The sequence below is a fragment of the Rissa tridactyla genome, chromosome 10 (assembly GCF_028500815.1).
Source record: "Rissa tridactyla isolate bRisTri1 chromosome 10, bRisTri1.patW.cur.20221130, whole genome shotgun sequence".
NCBI classification, from domain to species: domain Eukaryota; kingdom Metazoa; phylum Chordata; class Aves; order Charadriiformes; family Laridae; genus Rissa; species Rissa tridactyla.
The window spans coordinates 16,529,675-16,545,306 of NC_071475.1; the positions used below are offsets into that span (position 1 = coordinate 16,529,675).

The 15,632-nt window shown below is 41.3% G+C and overlaps 1 protein-coding gene and 1 long non-coding RNA gene across 2 annotated transcripts in view; one reads left to right on the forward strand and one right to left on the reverse strand.

Moving 5' to 3' along the window:
• Nucleotides 1-15,632, reverse strand: part of LOC128915684 (uncharacterized) — a 60,161-nt gene that overhangs the window by 42,594 nt on the left and 1,935 nt on the right. The window contains exon 2 of the long non-coding RNA XR_008468732.1: nucleotides 2,400-2,527. This is a non-coding gene — a long non-coding RNA (uncharacterized LOC128915684). The remainder of the gene's footprint in view (nucleotides 1-2,399; nucleotides 2,528-15,632) is intronic.
• TRH (thyrotropin releasing hormone) lies at nucleotides 2,296-4,326 on the forward strand. The gene is made up of 2 exons (XM_054216405.1): nucleotides 2,296-2,551; nucleotides 3,740-4,326. Exons 1-2 carry the CDS (start codon nucleotides 2,359-2,361, stop codon nucleotides 4,324-4,326), a joined length of 780 nt encoding a protein of 259 aa, XP_054072380.1. The 5' UTR covers nucleotides 2,296-2,358.

The window sequence follows — 15,632 nt, forward strand, 5'->3', positions numbered from 1 at the left end:
TTTCATTTCCTAAAAAACTGAAAACAAGATTCTTCTTGTGTATTTTCTCTTCCATCAAATAAACTTGAATGGGGTGGGGAAAAACAGCTCTGTAAGGTGACCATTTTTTGTTAAATTCTGATGGGTAATAAGTCATGTTGATAGAGAACAACTGACTTCATCCCTTCTTAGTTTTATATGGTATTTCCATCATCTGTTCGGACACAGAATGTCTTTTGCTGTAACAAATTTTTACAGGCCACATGAGGATCCATGTTACCTATCGGCATAACTGGCCCACTTTTAAGTGCGGTGCTTTTATGAGTATCCCCAAAATGCCCTCTGTCTTTTCTGGGAAGCAGAAAAACATTGACTTGACTTGGTTGAAACCTTCCATGTAGTAACAATAAATGAATCCTGAATTGCTTCAATACTGTGAAAAATCTGTACTCCAGTTTTAGTCCTCCATATTGTCATCAGGATCACTAAGATTATCAAAGAATCAGTAGCTCTTTATCTGTGCCCCTGCACGATCTGGTTTTAGAAGCACTGTGTGGATGAATATCTCAAATAGACAGATGGTTTAAAGAGAGGGAGTCTTATTTCTACTTACAATAGGATAATGTTTTTTGAAGCATATAGCAGCAACAGAACTATGTTTTAATATCTAATGCTATGCACCCCATATGCCAAGAAAACACAGAGTTGTGAGCCAAAACCAGCATACTGTCATTCAGAATAAGAACGCATGGTATAAACTTATTTAAATATAATAAATTGATTTTTTTCATTGTTTTTCTTCCTTAGCTGAATAAATTACCTACGTCTCTGCATTTACTCCACAGTACTTGCTTAATAGAGGATACGCAAGCTTCTTTTTGTTAAGCAGAGGAAAACCTCCTTTTCTCTGTGCTGTGCTACATAAAATTCAACATCAATTTTATCAACATTCAATAATCTCTTTAGAGAATGGAAAAATAGCAATTTCTGGGAGCTGAGCTTGGATATATGGAGGTCAGCAAATAACACTCAGAGTTTTAAAATGCATTCAAAATGCAGATCTCTGACATCGGTTAAAAAAAAAAAAAGAAAACACCACAGCACTTAAACTACCTCACAGCTATTTGCATAAAGGGTCCAGAGGCAGTACAGTATAAGTACGGAGACACAAGCCATCCAAAGAGAACTTAGCAACAGTTCTATTGGATACTGCGTGTCTGCAGCAGAAAAAGGGTAACTTTGAAGCTCAGCCGTGCAAACAGCTTTGAAGGACTAAACAATCTCTTGGCAGATGCATCAAGCAAAAATCTGAAACTACAAACCAGGTAATTTACCAAATAATTTCCTTTTTAGCTGATTCTAACTTTCCTTCCAAAGATTTCTCTGAGCCAAATAGCCTATGTGATATCCTTAGGGCTGTTACCTAAGGACTTCATCAGAAGTGATAGAAACCTGCTAATAAGAGAGGTAATAAACTCATTCTCTATTTTAAAAATTTGTAGGACTTTATAAAATTATGCATCTATTTTATGTTCTGAAGATATAATTAAGTTAAATGACTGCTATACTAGTCTTAAAGATGTATTCCATTCTACTGAAGGAACTCTGCTTACTGGAAAATAAAACCATGATAAGTGCATTAGGAATTCCAGTGCTAGCTAGAAGAAATAGAAAAACACTTGTTATCCAGGCAAGAGATAATAGAGGATATCATTATTATGTCTCTGAAAAAAATATGAGGTGCTTCTCCAACGCAAGAAATCTCCCTGACCAACAGTGCATAGCTGTCTTATTATAGTGAAAAATACAGAGACACACAGCTACTTTAAATGTATAGAAACAGATATTAAAAAACTAATGGACTATTCAAGTTGGGGTTTAACTAAAGGTGGAATGAAAGTGCTGCAGCTCCCAGGGTTATTTTAAAATGAACCCTTAGCAAAGGGAATTGCCTGATGAAAATTGTTAGCACAGGTATATGTGTGTCTACTTCATGGGGGGCAACAGGTAACACAGAGTTCAAGAGGGAATTATTTTTGCCCCTTTGGAGAAGGCAAAGCAAAATCAATGGCTTTCAGAACTATCTGTGCATCAGGAAGTTAAGTGTTCAAAATGTTCATATTTATTCTGCCAGAAAAATGAGCAAGTGCCTGGTTTTAATTATGAAGAATTTACAGATGCTTTGAAGAATATAAAATAAACGGAGAGGTTAGTAACAGAAATGAGGAAGGACTCTCATAAGAGACTTCAATTCCTACAGCAGTGCCATATTTCTTTTTCGGTGTCTGGAAATATTGCTACTATTGCTGTGTTTGTTCGTTCCATCCTCCTCCCCTTTGTTCTCTCTCCCATGGAAGCCGTAGGAACTCCCGTCCCACAATGCCATCTATCCAGCTGCCACTGCTGCTCCTCTGCCTGACCTTGGGTGGTGTCTGCCTCAACCGCGGACAGCCCCTTCTAGAGGGAAGCGAGAAGATGGGAAGAAGTCCCCTGGATGACATCCTGCAGAGATCGGAAAGCCTCATTCTTCAGTCTGTCCTCAAGAAAGCTGAAAAGGAAGAGATGAATAAAGGTATAAGTAACACTGGGGACATCCATCTGGAGATGTTGGCATAGTACTTGATTGGCTGAGTTCATTAGATCCAATATACAGTTCCAGGTTCTAATGTGCGTATTCATTGCTCAAACTAAGGGGAGGGGAAGGATAGGAGATGTGCTGCAATACACTGACACAGAGCTCTCAAAAGGTGCTTTCTTCTTGGAGATCTCCCCTCTTAGGCAATGCTGTACCATCACTGTGCAGCTGTGGCATAATAAGAAGACAGAAGCCTGTCACAGAAAACTTGCCTGTCTGTACTTCCCTAGGGAAGCTCTAAGAGGACACATGGAGAACACTCCCCAGTTGTGGACCCTGTACCTAATGTTAATTGGAGGTGGGAGGTCCCCGAACTCCCTCAACCCACTGGTTTCTGCATCCCAACAGAGGTGGGCTTTTCCATGGCTGAAATGCAGAGGCTGCTCTAGTGCCCACTGCCTCCTCGCTTGCAGATGCTCTGCTCTCACTAGGCACAGCAGTGGAAGCAAATCAGGCTCAGGGACCACAAGAAAGTGCCAACCACCACCACGGAGCACAGAGCCCTTTCATAGTGGAAAGAGGAGCTGGCCCCAGGTGCCCATAGAAAGAGCCTTTCTCCCCCTTCACGTGAACGCTGAGAGTTGGTCATGTCAATACAAGACCTGAAATATTAAAAAGAGCTTAAGAATGAGTAAGAGATATTAATAGAGTTATGACAGGTAGCTGGAAATACTGAGCTGGCTTTCAAATGTCCACATCCCTACTTCTGCTTGTGCCTCAGTCCTGCCCTTTCCCTGTCTCATTCTGATCTCCGGCTCTTCCCCAAACCCAGCTTCTGCAGCTGATTTCTTCCAGCTGCTCAGCATCTTTTACTCACCTTCCTTTACCTGAATCTGACACATTTACCTGAATCAACACATTAGGCTTTGTCATTGCACATTTTCCCATTTGGCCACAGCTAGTTCCTAATGCATCAATTCATCCTTGCTAAAAATGTGCCAGAACTGTTCTGACAGATGCCATCCAGAGGGACCAAATTCAAGACCATACTGTTAACTGTGCAATTAAATGGGCATAATGAGCAACAGACTATGATCCTGCATCATAGAACTCCACAAATTCCCATTTCAACTTCTTTAGTGAGGATTATGGGGGCTCATTAACATTATTCTTTTTCTTGGACAGAATCAAATGGCCCTCTGTCAGAATGGCTTTCCAAAAGACAACACCCTGGGAAAAAGTACCTAAGTGACCTGGAGAAGAGACAGCATCCTGGAAAAAGAGATGTTGAGGAAGACACATCTTATGGAGACATTCAGAAGAGGCAGCATCCAGGGAAAAGAGAGATGGAAGACAACCTTGACAGCTACCTGGAGCTGAAAAAGCGACAGCACCCTGGCAGAAGGTCATTGTCAGACCAGTATGCTGCCAGCCCTAGCGCACAGCTAACCTACTTGAATGAGTTATCCAAAAGACAGCACCCAGGCAGAAGGTATCTGATGTACAAGCGCCAGCATCCTAGCAAAAGAGGCTGGAATGATGAGGTAGACCTAAATGACCAACATGGTGAGAAACGCCAGCACCCTGGGAAAAGGCACTGGAATTCTGACAGCCCAGATGATGCAGGTCCCTGCAGTGCTCAGGAGTCCTTCACCTGTAACAAAGGCAGCTTCTTGCTTGATTTAGTAGAAAACGTTAGTAAAGACAGGGTAGAAGAAAAACGTCAGCACCCAGGAAAGAGATCAGCATGGGAGAGTGAGACAGAGGAATGAGAAAGTAATTGTGTATCGTGTATTTGGTGAAGTAAACTGCCAGATCACTAAAAAATCCATTTGCTCTCTTTTGGCTTCCTGCTGCTGACCTCTGCACCCATTGTTCATTGCGTTAACATTCCCATTTAAGTTAACAGCTTTGTCACACACTTAAATTAAAGGAACTAAAGGACCCAGCTGAATGGGACAGGCAAGTATTGACAGTCTTCAACTCCCCCAATTTAGGCAGTTAAGAGGGATCATTTTCTTATGGACCCAGACCTCAGAATAATCCCACTATGTGTGTCCAATTTTCTGTTCCCAAATGACTAACACAGGCTCTTAAATATCTGTTCTGATGCTACTAAAGTGGAATAATTATATGGTTTCCTCTCACGTCACTGAAATCAGTAAATTAAAAGAGAGGAAGAAAAAAGAACAACGTGTGCCAACTATTTCAAAATGAAATTGAATAGGTTTTCTAAACCTATTCAATAGGTATCTAAATGATACATTAATGAGACCTGAACCCTTGCATACTACAACCTGTCCAGACAGTAAGCACTAAAGAGACAGGAACTGTTCCAACTGGAACAGATTAGATGACTGACTTCATAGCTTGACTTGGAACCAGCATATAAAACCCCTTTTCATCTACGAGGCTGCACAGTTCGAAGGGTTAATGCAGCCCAGAGCACTTCAGCCGCGAGTTGTGGACCCGACTGCGTACACCTCATACGAGAGCTCCCACCTGGGTGTCCACATTTCAGTCATCCCACTTGAAATCATGCCTTCTCCTCAGAGATTTACAAATGAACCAAGCAGACATGCTTTTCTTCCAATAAGGGTTTCTGATTTCTCCCCTCACAAAGGAATGCTTTCACTGTTTGTGGTCAGACTCCCAAAAGTGTTTATTTGATATGAATGATTCAATAAACATCAATAGTCAACTCTGGGTGTCCTTATTGGTTGTGCAAACATACTGTAATAGAGTGAAAAACATAAAACCAACCCAAGCTAAATAAAAACAAACAGATTAACATAAAAGGGCATGTTCACACAATCTTCATGCGTGCTGGTGGTCAGCACATGTTTATATGCAAAACTGTTTTGCTACTGAAGTGGAAGGATGATTTGCATACAGATAGATGCCCTTTTTAAATCTTCTACCTTTATGACACACAAAATTATGCATCTGGGCTACACCCACAGCAAGCTCATCTCCTAGTTCACAGGGAACTTTACAAGAAGTCTCATTTCCTGTTCATGGGTCTAAACAATAGATTTACTGATTTTTGCAATTAATGCACAGCTATTGAGTGCATTGAGTTACTCATATCACTTCTGTACATTCAAAGAGGTTAGAGCATGTCAGTGTTTTGCTAGAATGTTATTTTTTAATACACAAATGAGTAAGTTTTCCAGTGACTTTCATCCTTCTCAATACCATCAAGACACAAGAAGTGCCTCAAGTGTTCCTTTTAAAGATGATTGTTTCCCCACTCAGTGCCTCAGAGCACTTTCTCAGTTATGGAAGTTAGTTTTGCCATATGGTTTAGTTACCCTGAAGAAGACGAACTAGTCATCTCAGTGAGTTTCACTGAAGTTAGATGCTCCCAGGCTGATCAACACTTAACATGCTCAATCAAACAACTTCTAACTTTGGAGATAATATTTTTAATATATGTGACAACTGGCAAACCTCTTCTATTGATGGGGGTTTTCTCATTAAGAAGTGCTGAAGAAACCCTCAGAGGAGGTAGCTGAGAACATTCCATACACTGCAGGTTCCTTCAGCGCACTTTCTGTACGTGATGCCTTTTAAAATGTTCAGTTTTCATTTTATAAGGGAAAAAATGATTTTTCTAAAGAATACCATTTCCTCTACCATTTCCGTCAATGCTTCTTAAGAATGCTTCTTAAACCTCCAGGAACAATGCTACACAACACCACCACCACTTGCTATAAAACGTCCAAAATAAATGAAAAACGGGAAAGAAAAAAGTTATTAAGTGGGTAAACATGGGCAACAGCAAAAATGCATCACAGTTCCTGCAAGATGCTGCTGTGGCTGCTACAAGAAAGCCAAGGCGGGGAAGGGCGAGAAGCACGAAAGCCCACGGTCAAAGTTTTTAGTGTGCAGCTACAAACAGCTGGTTCAAGCTATTAGGTTACTGCCTAAAAAAATCTATCATTCTGAGTAAATCTCAGATGCACTTTATTATCAATAAATCAGTCACTTATTAAAAAGGAGAGTGTGCTTTCCTCAGTGTTACCAGTGAAAAGCTAGCACAACTGATTTTATTTAAGTCTAATTTTTCATCTTCTGTATTTTAGGTTCTGAGTGCTCCAGTATTTTCAGAGATGCCACATTCTGCAGGGGCTAGTCATGTCTTTAAAAGAAAGGCTATCACTATTATAACTTTTTAAGTACTCATTTCTATTGGTTTTGGATTGTTTTGTACTGTCAGGGTTTTTTTGTGGTTTGTTTTTTTTTTTTAAAGCCAAGCCTGAGAAGACAGCACTTTACAGTAAATCAGATTTATCACGTCATTATTATCATGCCTGCAGTTTTTAAAATTTGCCTCAGTTTAGAGCTGCTGAAAATGCACTCGGCTGGCTGTGAGAGGCACAATGTACAGATACTGGGACAGCTACGACACATTTCAATTAATATATTTAAAAAAAAAAAAAAAGCAAGCTTTGTTACTCCAGCAAAAGGTCTCAGGTCTCTGGAAAATGACAGAAACACTCCCAGGAGTGTTCCTGAACAGGGGCAGGACCACACCTGAAAGATCCCCTTCCCAGTTGTGTATGCCAGTCGCCAGCTTAAAGGACAAGACACAGACTTGGGTTCAGAGAAGCACATGTACAGGTCCTGATGCTGGCCTGACATGTCCACGAACAGAGAACAGAGTAATCTGGAGACTGAAACGTGAGCCAAGAGTCCTGAGCTTCTGTCAATGACCTGGGTTTGAAAAATCCTAGAAACTCAAAGAGGATGACCCTGGAAAGAGAACTGAATACGGGACAACTTTCTGCATCATATTTCCCACATATACAACAGCTAAAAGAGCCAGCAAACCTGCTAATGAGGCACCATAAAAATGCAACCATTGTTGCCAAGTAGCCAGAAAAGTGACAGCCCTGACAGAAATCCCAAGAGGATAAAGTAGGATGCTCTTAACCTTCCACAGATATTTGTCTAATTATACAGTTTTAGCTCTCTTTAATCATGGGGCTCATGCACCTACATGATTATTTTGATTATGTTAAACATGGCTCGTGGAGCTACGTTATCTGTGAAAAGACTTGGAGATAGAGCTACAAGTGCAACCTAGGAAAGAACAAAATTAATCACCAAATTCAGATTTTGCAGGTAGGTTAGAACTTGCACCTGGTGGGGATCTGATAACATTATTTACTGCTATGCGTTTTTTTGAAACATAAGACCATTTACAAAAAGGAAGAAAAAATTGTGGTTTTCTCCATTTTATATTAAATTTTCCCTTTAAAACTTTCAAAAGTTAGCATTTACTTTTAACGGAGAAAATTACTCAGTCATTCTATTACTTGAATAAAAGACTGTGACTCAAGAAAAGAAAAGGGTTTTCATCAGGGAAAAAGATTATGTATTTTGAGAGTTCTCCTACGTTTTTTTAAAGTATCTCAAAACAATATTTGAATCTTGCCAATAAAATTTGTCAAGATTTTTTTTTATTGAAAGTACATTTTCTCTTGGTGTCTGCATGAAAATTTCAGCTGTCTTAGTTTCTTCCTGGCTTCTGCAGCGTTGCAGACATACCACTGTTGAAGTACAACATTCTTTCTCCTACAGACATCATTTCCAGAGGGCCACCTGCCGTTTAGGATTTGACAGTTTTGTGACTATGGAACACACTTAAGCACAAGTTCTGAAGGTATCTGTCCTACATCCTAAAAACTTTTAGGCTTTGGAGTTTGGCTAAGGGACTAACCAGAAAATAACCAGCTTCTGTACTATAATGCTCTGCTGCTTTGAATAGTAAATATAGTGCCATCTCTTAGCAACACAAACTACGCAGACATATACTACTTAGTTATAAGGTAAGAATTTGTTAATGGCACATCTCTCATCATCTTATTTTTATTGTATACCTTCCCCTCACTGTCATCTTTTATTAGAATTTAACATCCATGCAAATATCTACACGGTACTAGCTTTGCTCAGTCACACGCACAAATGTATCTGCACATTTTGATAATTGCAGAACAGGGTCTTTAAGCTGCAAAGCTCCTTGCTGAATGCACTCCCTGTCAGTAAGAGGCTCTTCAGGAATGATAACAGCAGACCTGGTTATGGAAGTCAGCGGAAAAACCTCCCTTGTCCTCTGCAGAATCTGCATGAAGTTCACAGAGCAAAGCTGCCCACTGGTCCTAATGTGGCACCACAGTCATGCAAAATCCTATTTCCAGCTTTAATTGAGACTAGAACAACCGTGCACAAGTGAGTTCTTTGTTTACTCTACTGCAGTTTTACATTTCTGGCATGTCACCAGTTATTGAGAGATAAGGGAGTTTAATTCCTAAAGAGCAACTTCTACGAGTGTCTTCAAAATGAGCTTTGTTTTCAATGGGAGGGGAAAGTTGATGCGAACAAGCTTTATAATTAACATTTCCTGCAACTGTTTTCAACTGCTCTTACCATTATCGTTCTGGGCCCCCTCCCGCACACTTCTCAGCCTTGACCTCTTTGCTGACCCACTGTAATTAGCATGGGCTGAGTGTTTCCAAGGGACACATGGCCCCAAAAAACCCCTTTATTACTACTTTTAATGACTCGTCAGTCGGAGAAAGTTTGAAAACAACATCATCGCTATAGCTGAAGTAGCCACTGCTTGCCTGGTACCTCACTCAGTTAACATTAAACAGACAGTTGCAATTTTAAAGCATCAGTCAGGCCACTGCTGCGAATAAAAGCGATGACCAAAAACAGCCCAGTGGAGAAGCGCTGCAGATGGGATGAGACTGGGTGAGGTCTAGGCTGTACAGAGACATGACACAAAGATGCATCAGGGAAATCCTTCTGTTTCTAGGAAATGGATATGTGGACTATCTGCATTATAGCGCAGAACTCCCAACAAGACTCCCAACAAGAAGGGCATGAACTCCCCACTCCTACAGGGTAACAAGGATTCAGGTTCAACTCAGAGACCTCGGATAAAAACAGATGAGGAAGTTCCTTGAGAAAATGAAGTTATCTACCTGCCCTGAGATTACTCTTAGACCTGTGTGAAGACATTTATGGTTTCTCTTCCTTGACGAAACCACTGCAGGTTAAAAGCCCTAAGAAAGAAACCAAGAAAAGAACGTTTATCAGTTATGTGCCAATTCACTTTGCTTACATGAGATGAAGGAGCACAGGCTGAAGGAGGGTAAAGAAAGCAGAACCAAAATCTTATTAGATCACTGTGGGAAAGCAACGGAAGATCGGCGAGGAGGATTGTAAATACACTCAAGGGACTCGCACCTGGGGTACTGGAAAACACATGTACCACACTAATTGTTATTCAGTCTTGGGTGTTTGCAAGAAAAACACTTGCACTTAGATAACATAAGCCTGTGATGGACTCAGGGACACCTTATCTAGCCGCTTGAGAATCCTGGCCTGTTGCTGAAGAAGATCAAAGCACAGTGGGAAAACTATGCCTGTTTGAACCCTTTAAATACCAACAAGAACAGGGAGTCCACGCCTGCTCTTGCTAACAAGGACTCTCTTGCTGCCAAGGACTCTTGCTAACAAGAACTCTCTCTCGCACCGCGGTGCCCGCAGTCCCTGTTTGCGTGCTTCTGCCTGGGTGTTGCTTCAGAGATTCCCCGGTCTGTGAGGTATCGAGATTAAACTTGTTCTTTGCCTTTTATCCGTGGTTTTGTGGTTGTTCCTGCATCCTGCCTGCATCGGCTCACACAATCACGAATTGCATTGGTGTGCTGGAGCATGATATTGGTTCCTGACAAAGATGAGGCATGTCAGATATTAACATAATGGAATGATCCTAGCTAAAGCAAAGACAGCGCTTGAGTTTATTGCAGCCACTTTGGTTTGAACTGAGAGCTGGTGATCCAGACAAGGAAGCGGCATCTCAGACACACTGGCACAGGACATGTGGGGGGGATGAAGGAACTTCCTCATTTACCCACAGCTAACATACACTGCACCCTCCTCAGCTTCCCATGAAATGAAAGACGGAAAATCTGGACTTAATAAATCACACAAATACTCCTGCAAAATGGGACAGAGGTAAACCCAGATCCAACTTGCCATATCCAAGGAAGTTAGTTCATTGCCATCTTCTCTCTATAATGGATATCCGAACTGAACGCAATTGAGTATGATGCAGCATAGACACTTTAATAGCTGATTGGTATAGAGAAAATATGAGATTATGACTGGGAAAACCAGGAAAAATGACCTGCTTGAAGAGGTTACCTGAAATATAATTGCTGTTTTAAACTAATTTTCACAGCGAAACCTATGATTCCAGCCTAAATCTCCTCTTGGTTCTGAAGCTGGTACTGATGTGTGGCGTGCCTGAAGAAGCTACTGTAAAAAGAGAAAAGAAGGAGGAGAAGAGAGAAAAGCCAAGACAAATGAAAAAATATAGTAAGACTTTATGACAGGTTCTCTGAGCGAAAGCAGCCAAGACAAAAAGCAAGCCCTTTGAACAAGCAGGTGGCGTTGAAGAAGACAGCAACAACAGCCCTGCAAGACACCACAAATCGTTCACTGTCATATACCCACTATTGAGGGTATTCCACTTACTGATTTTAGACATGCTGCTTTCAAGATGAGAACTGGTTGCTGTAGAAATTTGTAGAGGAAATAGAAGACAAGAGAGGCTATAGGAGACAGCACGCAAATATGGGTGAAATCTGAAATGAGCCCTGAACGCAACCTGGACATCGTGGCGTATGGATCCCACAGTTAAAACATTAAATAAAATGTAAACACTACAGAATTATGAATCTTCCTGTCTCTCCTCTTTGTAATTCACCTGCTCTATGTGAAAGTGGCACTCAGGACCAATATGCTAAATACTTCATCAGTGCTAAGGGACGCGACAAACTTGTGCAGATGACTGGCCCGCCGGTACTGAAGCAGTTAAAAGGCAAATCAGATAAATGGGGCTCAACAAGTTGTCAGCTGCAGCTCTTACAAATCATCATGCTGTCAAGTTTTGATCGATGAGTCTGCAAACACAGGAAAAATCATGGGTTTGGCATGAAAATGCAGCTTCTATTCTCTCTACACAGGCTAATTAAACAAATTTGGTTTGTACCAAAATGTTTACTACAAGCAACTTGAGTACATTGAATATATGAGTTTTGTTAAAAGGAACAGCAATATGCAAATTTTTTATTTCTCTGAACAAAAACAAAAATACAGAAAATGTTGGTTTAGATGCACCTAAACAAACAAACCAAAAAAGTTCTCAAATAAATTAAGATCAAAGATCATTTTACGTCATAGGAAGAATTTTGTGCTACCCACTTCAAGGTTAGGAGATTTAACATGAATTTTTTTAAAATTTATCATTGAACTATAAAATTGAATTTAGGCCAATTTTAAACACATCGTCAATTTAAATTAACTCGCTGTTTAGTTTAGGGAATACTTAGTAAGAACATTCTGATTTTCCAAAGAATATTCTGATTTTCTACTCTGCTTCCTCCACAAATTTTTATTGAAATCAACACTGTTAATTTTCAGATACTTTAAACTTTGTTTTCAGTGAGTAAGTCATATTAGTGCAAAAATGTTCCACTGCATTCCATGAGTAGCAGACAGGCACCATCCAGAATTCCTTCCTTCTAGTCTACATTTCTCTCTCTGGTGCCAGGATGAGATTCCATTATTTGACATTCCAGCTGGCACAGGAGATCTGACTAGAAGTGGAAGAGTACACGTGAACCTAACTGGAATGCATTTCTGACAGGCCTGTGTCCTCCTCTCAGCTATGTTCCTTCCCACTGAAATCTCTCCTCTTGGACATTAGTAGAAATGACCAACTAAGTAACAGACCAGGCCCTAAAATTCACTGTTACGAGTTATTACAACAGCTCACAAACATATTTTACAACTTATTTACTCAGATTTTGCAGATGACTTTGAGTGCAGCAGAGCAGGAGTCACATAAAAGCAGGCTGAGCTTTTCTATTCCGGTGGCAGAACGGGGCAGTACATGCCTGACTTTGCTTTTCAAGCAAGTGCTTGCAACACATTCCCTTCCTGTGCTGTTGCTCTTTTCCACTGATTTATGTCGGTAAGACATTACTGATTCAAATTCGGTCCCCAACAGCATCTGTAGCATTTCAGTAGTTTAACTTGTCTGCAAATACCTGTCTTCCTATTGCAACTAACTGGGTGAAGACAAATTAATTTTTGAAGAAACGTAAACTGTATTGCTTTGGACTGACCTGGATTTTTTTCATTTTGTGAACACCCTCTTGTATCAGAAAGTGTGATGAGCTGGACTAAGTGACAAGCAGCCAAAGTCTGTTCTCATTTACACCAGCACAAACCTAGACTATGCTCCACCTTTGTAAAGGGACATGGGGCCCTCAGGGACACAGAAGCCCAAATTTCCCTTTGGGAGTGAACAGACACCATCCAACACATCACCACGTCTGGCACGCTAACTTTGTATTATTGCTTCTATAATTCTCTTGGAGGGAGTCCCTGTAAGAGTCTAATGCTCTCATAAAGATCCAAATCATATAAAACAGGCTTCATGCGGAATGGGTTCCTCAGGAAGTGCTAAAGACTGTTTATATTCAGAAACATACAAACAAATGGCATTTTTCTTTCAAAATATTGAATGAAATTTCTCTTTTCAAGAGTGATTGACACCACGTGCTGTTTTATCAGTAATTCAAAAAGATTTCTTTGGTGAGATACATTCTCATAGTCGGTGGTCAAATGTAGAACGTGAAAAAGAGCACAATTAACTAACTAAAGATTCAGTGTTTGAAATGTCTGCCTTCTAGCGCACATCCCAGCATGTTACCAGCCTCGTCACAGCTGGCTGCAGGCAGCCCTTCTCACTGCATTGCTTGTGCCCCCACAGTACGCTATTAGACTTCAATTGTTGTATTCACCATTTTAATAAGCCTTTAAGACTTTCCTTTGGAAAATGAGCAGTTCCGGAAGCTGCAGAGAACGGCAGGTTTAAGAAAAGACCTTGCTGCTCAGTGCAGTCTCACTTTTCCTTACACCCGATTCTTACTACTACTGAAGGACAGGAGAGGACCGAGCTGCCCGGGTCACCGGGGCCTCACAGCTCAACAGGCAGGACTATCCTCCCCGCTGCATGAGAGAAATCCCTAAAACAAACGGCAAAGCAGCGCCAGACCCTGCGAAACCCACTGCAAAGGCCCCCAGCAGGTCTCCAGTTGCTCTCAGACGTGCTTGGTGGGCCATCTAGTGACAGCCACAACTTCCCTTCCCCACCTACCCCTTTTCTTGCCCCTTCCCTACACCCACTAAATCAGCAAAACACGCACGAAACAGGAACAAGAAAACTGAAATGCCTACAGACACCCCGCTACAAGCCCTGCATCTACTCTTGCCTTTTCTTTTTCACTTATTGCCACCATCACCCTTCTCACACTCACCACTCCCCCATCCAAGCACAGACCCTGCGGCTGTTCTGGAAACACCTGTAGAGCCAGCACACTCTTTCACTGGCTCAGGGAGTTATAAATCACTGGCCTCACCAGACAGAGGTCTGGACAAAAGGAGCAAGGTAACAACAAAGGGAGAGGTAGTGGGTTCCACGTGAGCTTCCCCAAGGCAGGAGCATGGCTCAGTGCTAGGAAAGAGCCCAGCTCCAGCAAATCCAGGGGAAGAAGGATGACAGTACAGTGGGTCAATCCTGAAGGGCACTGAGCCTCAGGCTGGTTCCTACTCTCTTCCCCCAGAGTCAGGAATGCAAGGGACAAAACCAGTACTCTGTATTGTTCCAGGTTTGTCCCCTTCCACTATTACACTGCAAACCCCCCCTTCACATGCCCAACCGCCCGCTTCCTCCTACTCCATCAAAGCCCTCAGATTAGCACACAGGTGTCTCATCAGGGATGGGAATCAATTAAACCCTGGACTTTCCAGTCTGTTTTGCAAAGAAATGTTGCCTTATGGACAAGCTAGTACAATTCTTAGCTTTTGGTCTGAAGGACGCAACAGATACAGGGGTTTAATACCAGATACTTCTGCATAAGTGAGCACTGTAAGACATAACAAATGGGAAAAATGGATGCTGAGGGCCAAACTCACAGCTGGTGAATCTAAGGGAAATATGACAGGATTTACGAACTGATCCCTTAAAGCTTGCCTGCAGTGCCTTCCTTTCTTTCAGAATTATAAAAGACAACTCGCATACTAACAGAATTAAAGACAACTTCAAAATAGTGAGCATAATCCACATCCTTAAGTCTTTGCTTGAAGAAAATGTGTGCCTGCCCCGAAGAATGGCATGAAATGACTCTGCTGGCATTATCGAAGAGGTAATAATTTCAGTTCCAGCACGAAGCAGACGCACCTACTACTCAGGCATAACTGAATGCCCAAAAATCTACCAGAGAAACAAGCAAATATTGTAATTCTTGCATTCAATAGTTTTTAATCTCAGGATTTGACAAGATAAGGAACACATTCTAGAATTAATACGAATCCAAGAAAGCAAAAATTCAAAGTGCTGTAGCTATCCCAGATTTTTTCCCCCTCTGTTTCTTTCTGTGATGTGGGCGCTTGAGTGTGATGCTCACAGGAAGAGTAAGACTCTATACAGGAACTAACGTAGAATAACTTCTATTCCATAAGGCCTGTTCTAAGGCCTTCCCTGTTCAGAGGTGGCTTAATGTCTTGGACCTGAAACTGATGCAGATAACTGTTGCCTATTGAGAAGGATCACAGGACACTAACCCTGCACGGATTCAAAACTCACATACGTCCGTAGGAAAAGGGGCTTCTTAGGGTGCGAACACAGTAAGAGAAATCAAAAAATAGGCATCAGGGAAAAAAAAAAGAAAGTAAAAGAAGACAGTAATGAGAAATGTTTATTAATTGAAGCCCCAATTCCAAATATAGGCCTATGCAATCAGAAAACCCAGGAGCTTTGATGAGATGTGCACGCTAGAAGGCTTTGCCAGCTCAGGACTGAGTATATTGAGGAAATATTGGCAGGCCTGTTCCATGTGTGGTTAAACCCTTCCAGCTAAGTCTGGAAGAGGACAGAAATATACTTTTTATATAACAAAAACAGTATGAAAAATAAGATGGTTACTTCTGT

What these genes read in the sequence shown, in the direction of transcription:
- TRH (XM_054216405.1), top strand. Translation starts at nt 2,359, where the DNA reads ATGCCATCTATCCAGCTGCCACTGCTGCTCCTCTGCCTGACCTTGGGT. An exon ending in AAAGGAAGAGATGAATAAAG is followed by an intron (nt 2,552 to 3,739) that starts GTATAAGTAACA and finishes TTTCTTGGACAG; the next exon opens with AATCAAATGGCCCTCTGTCA.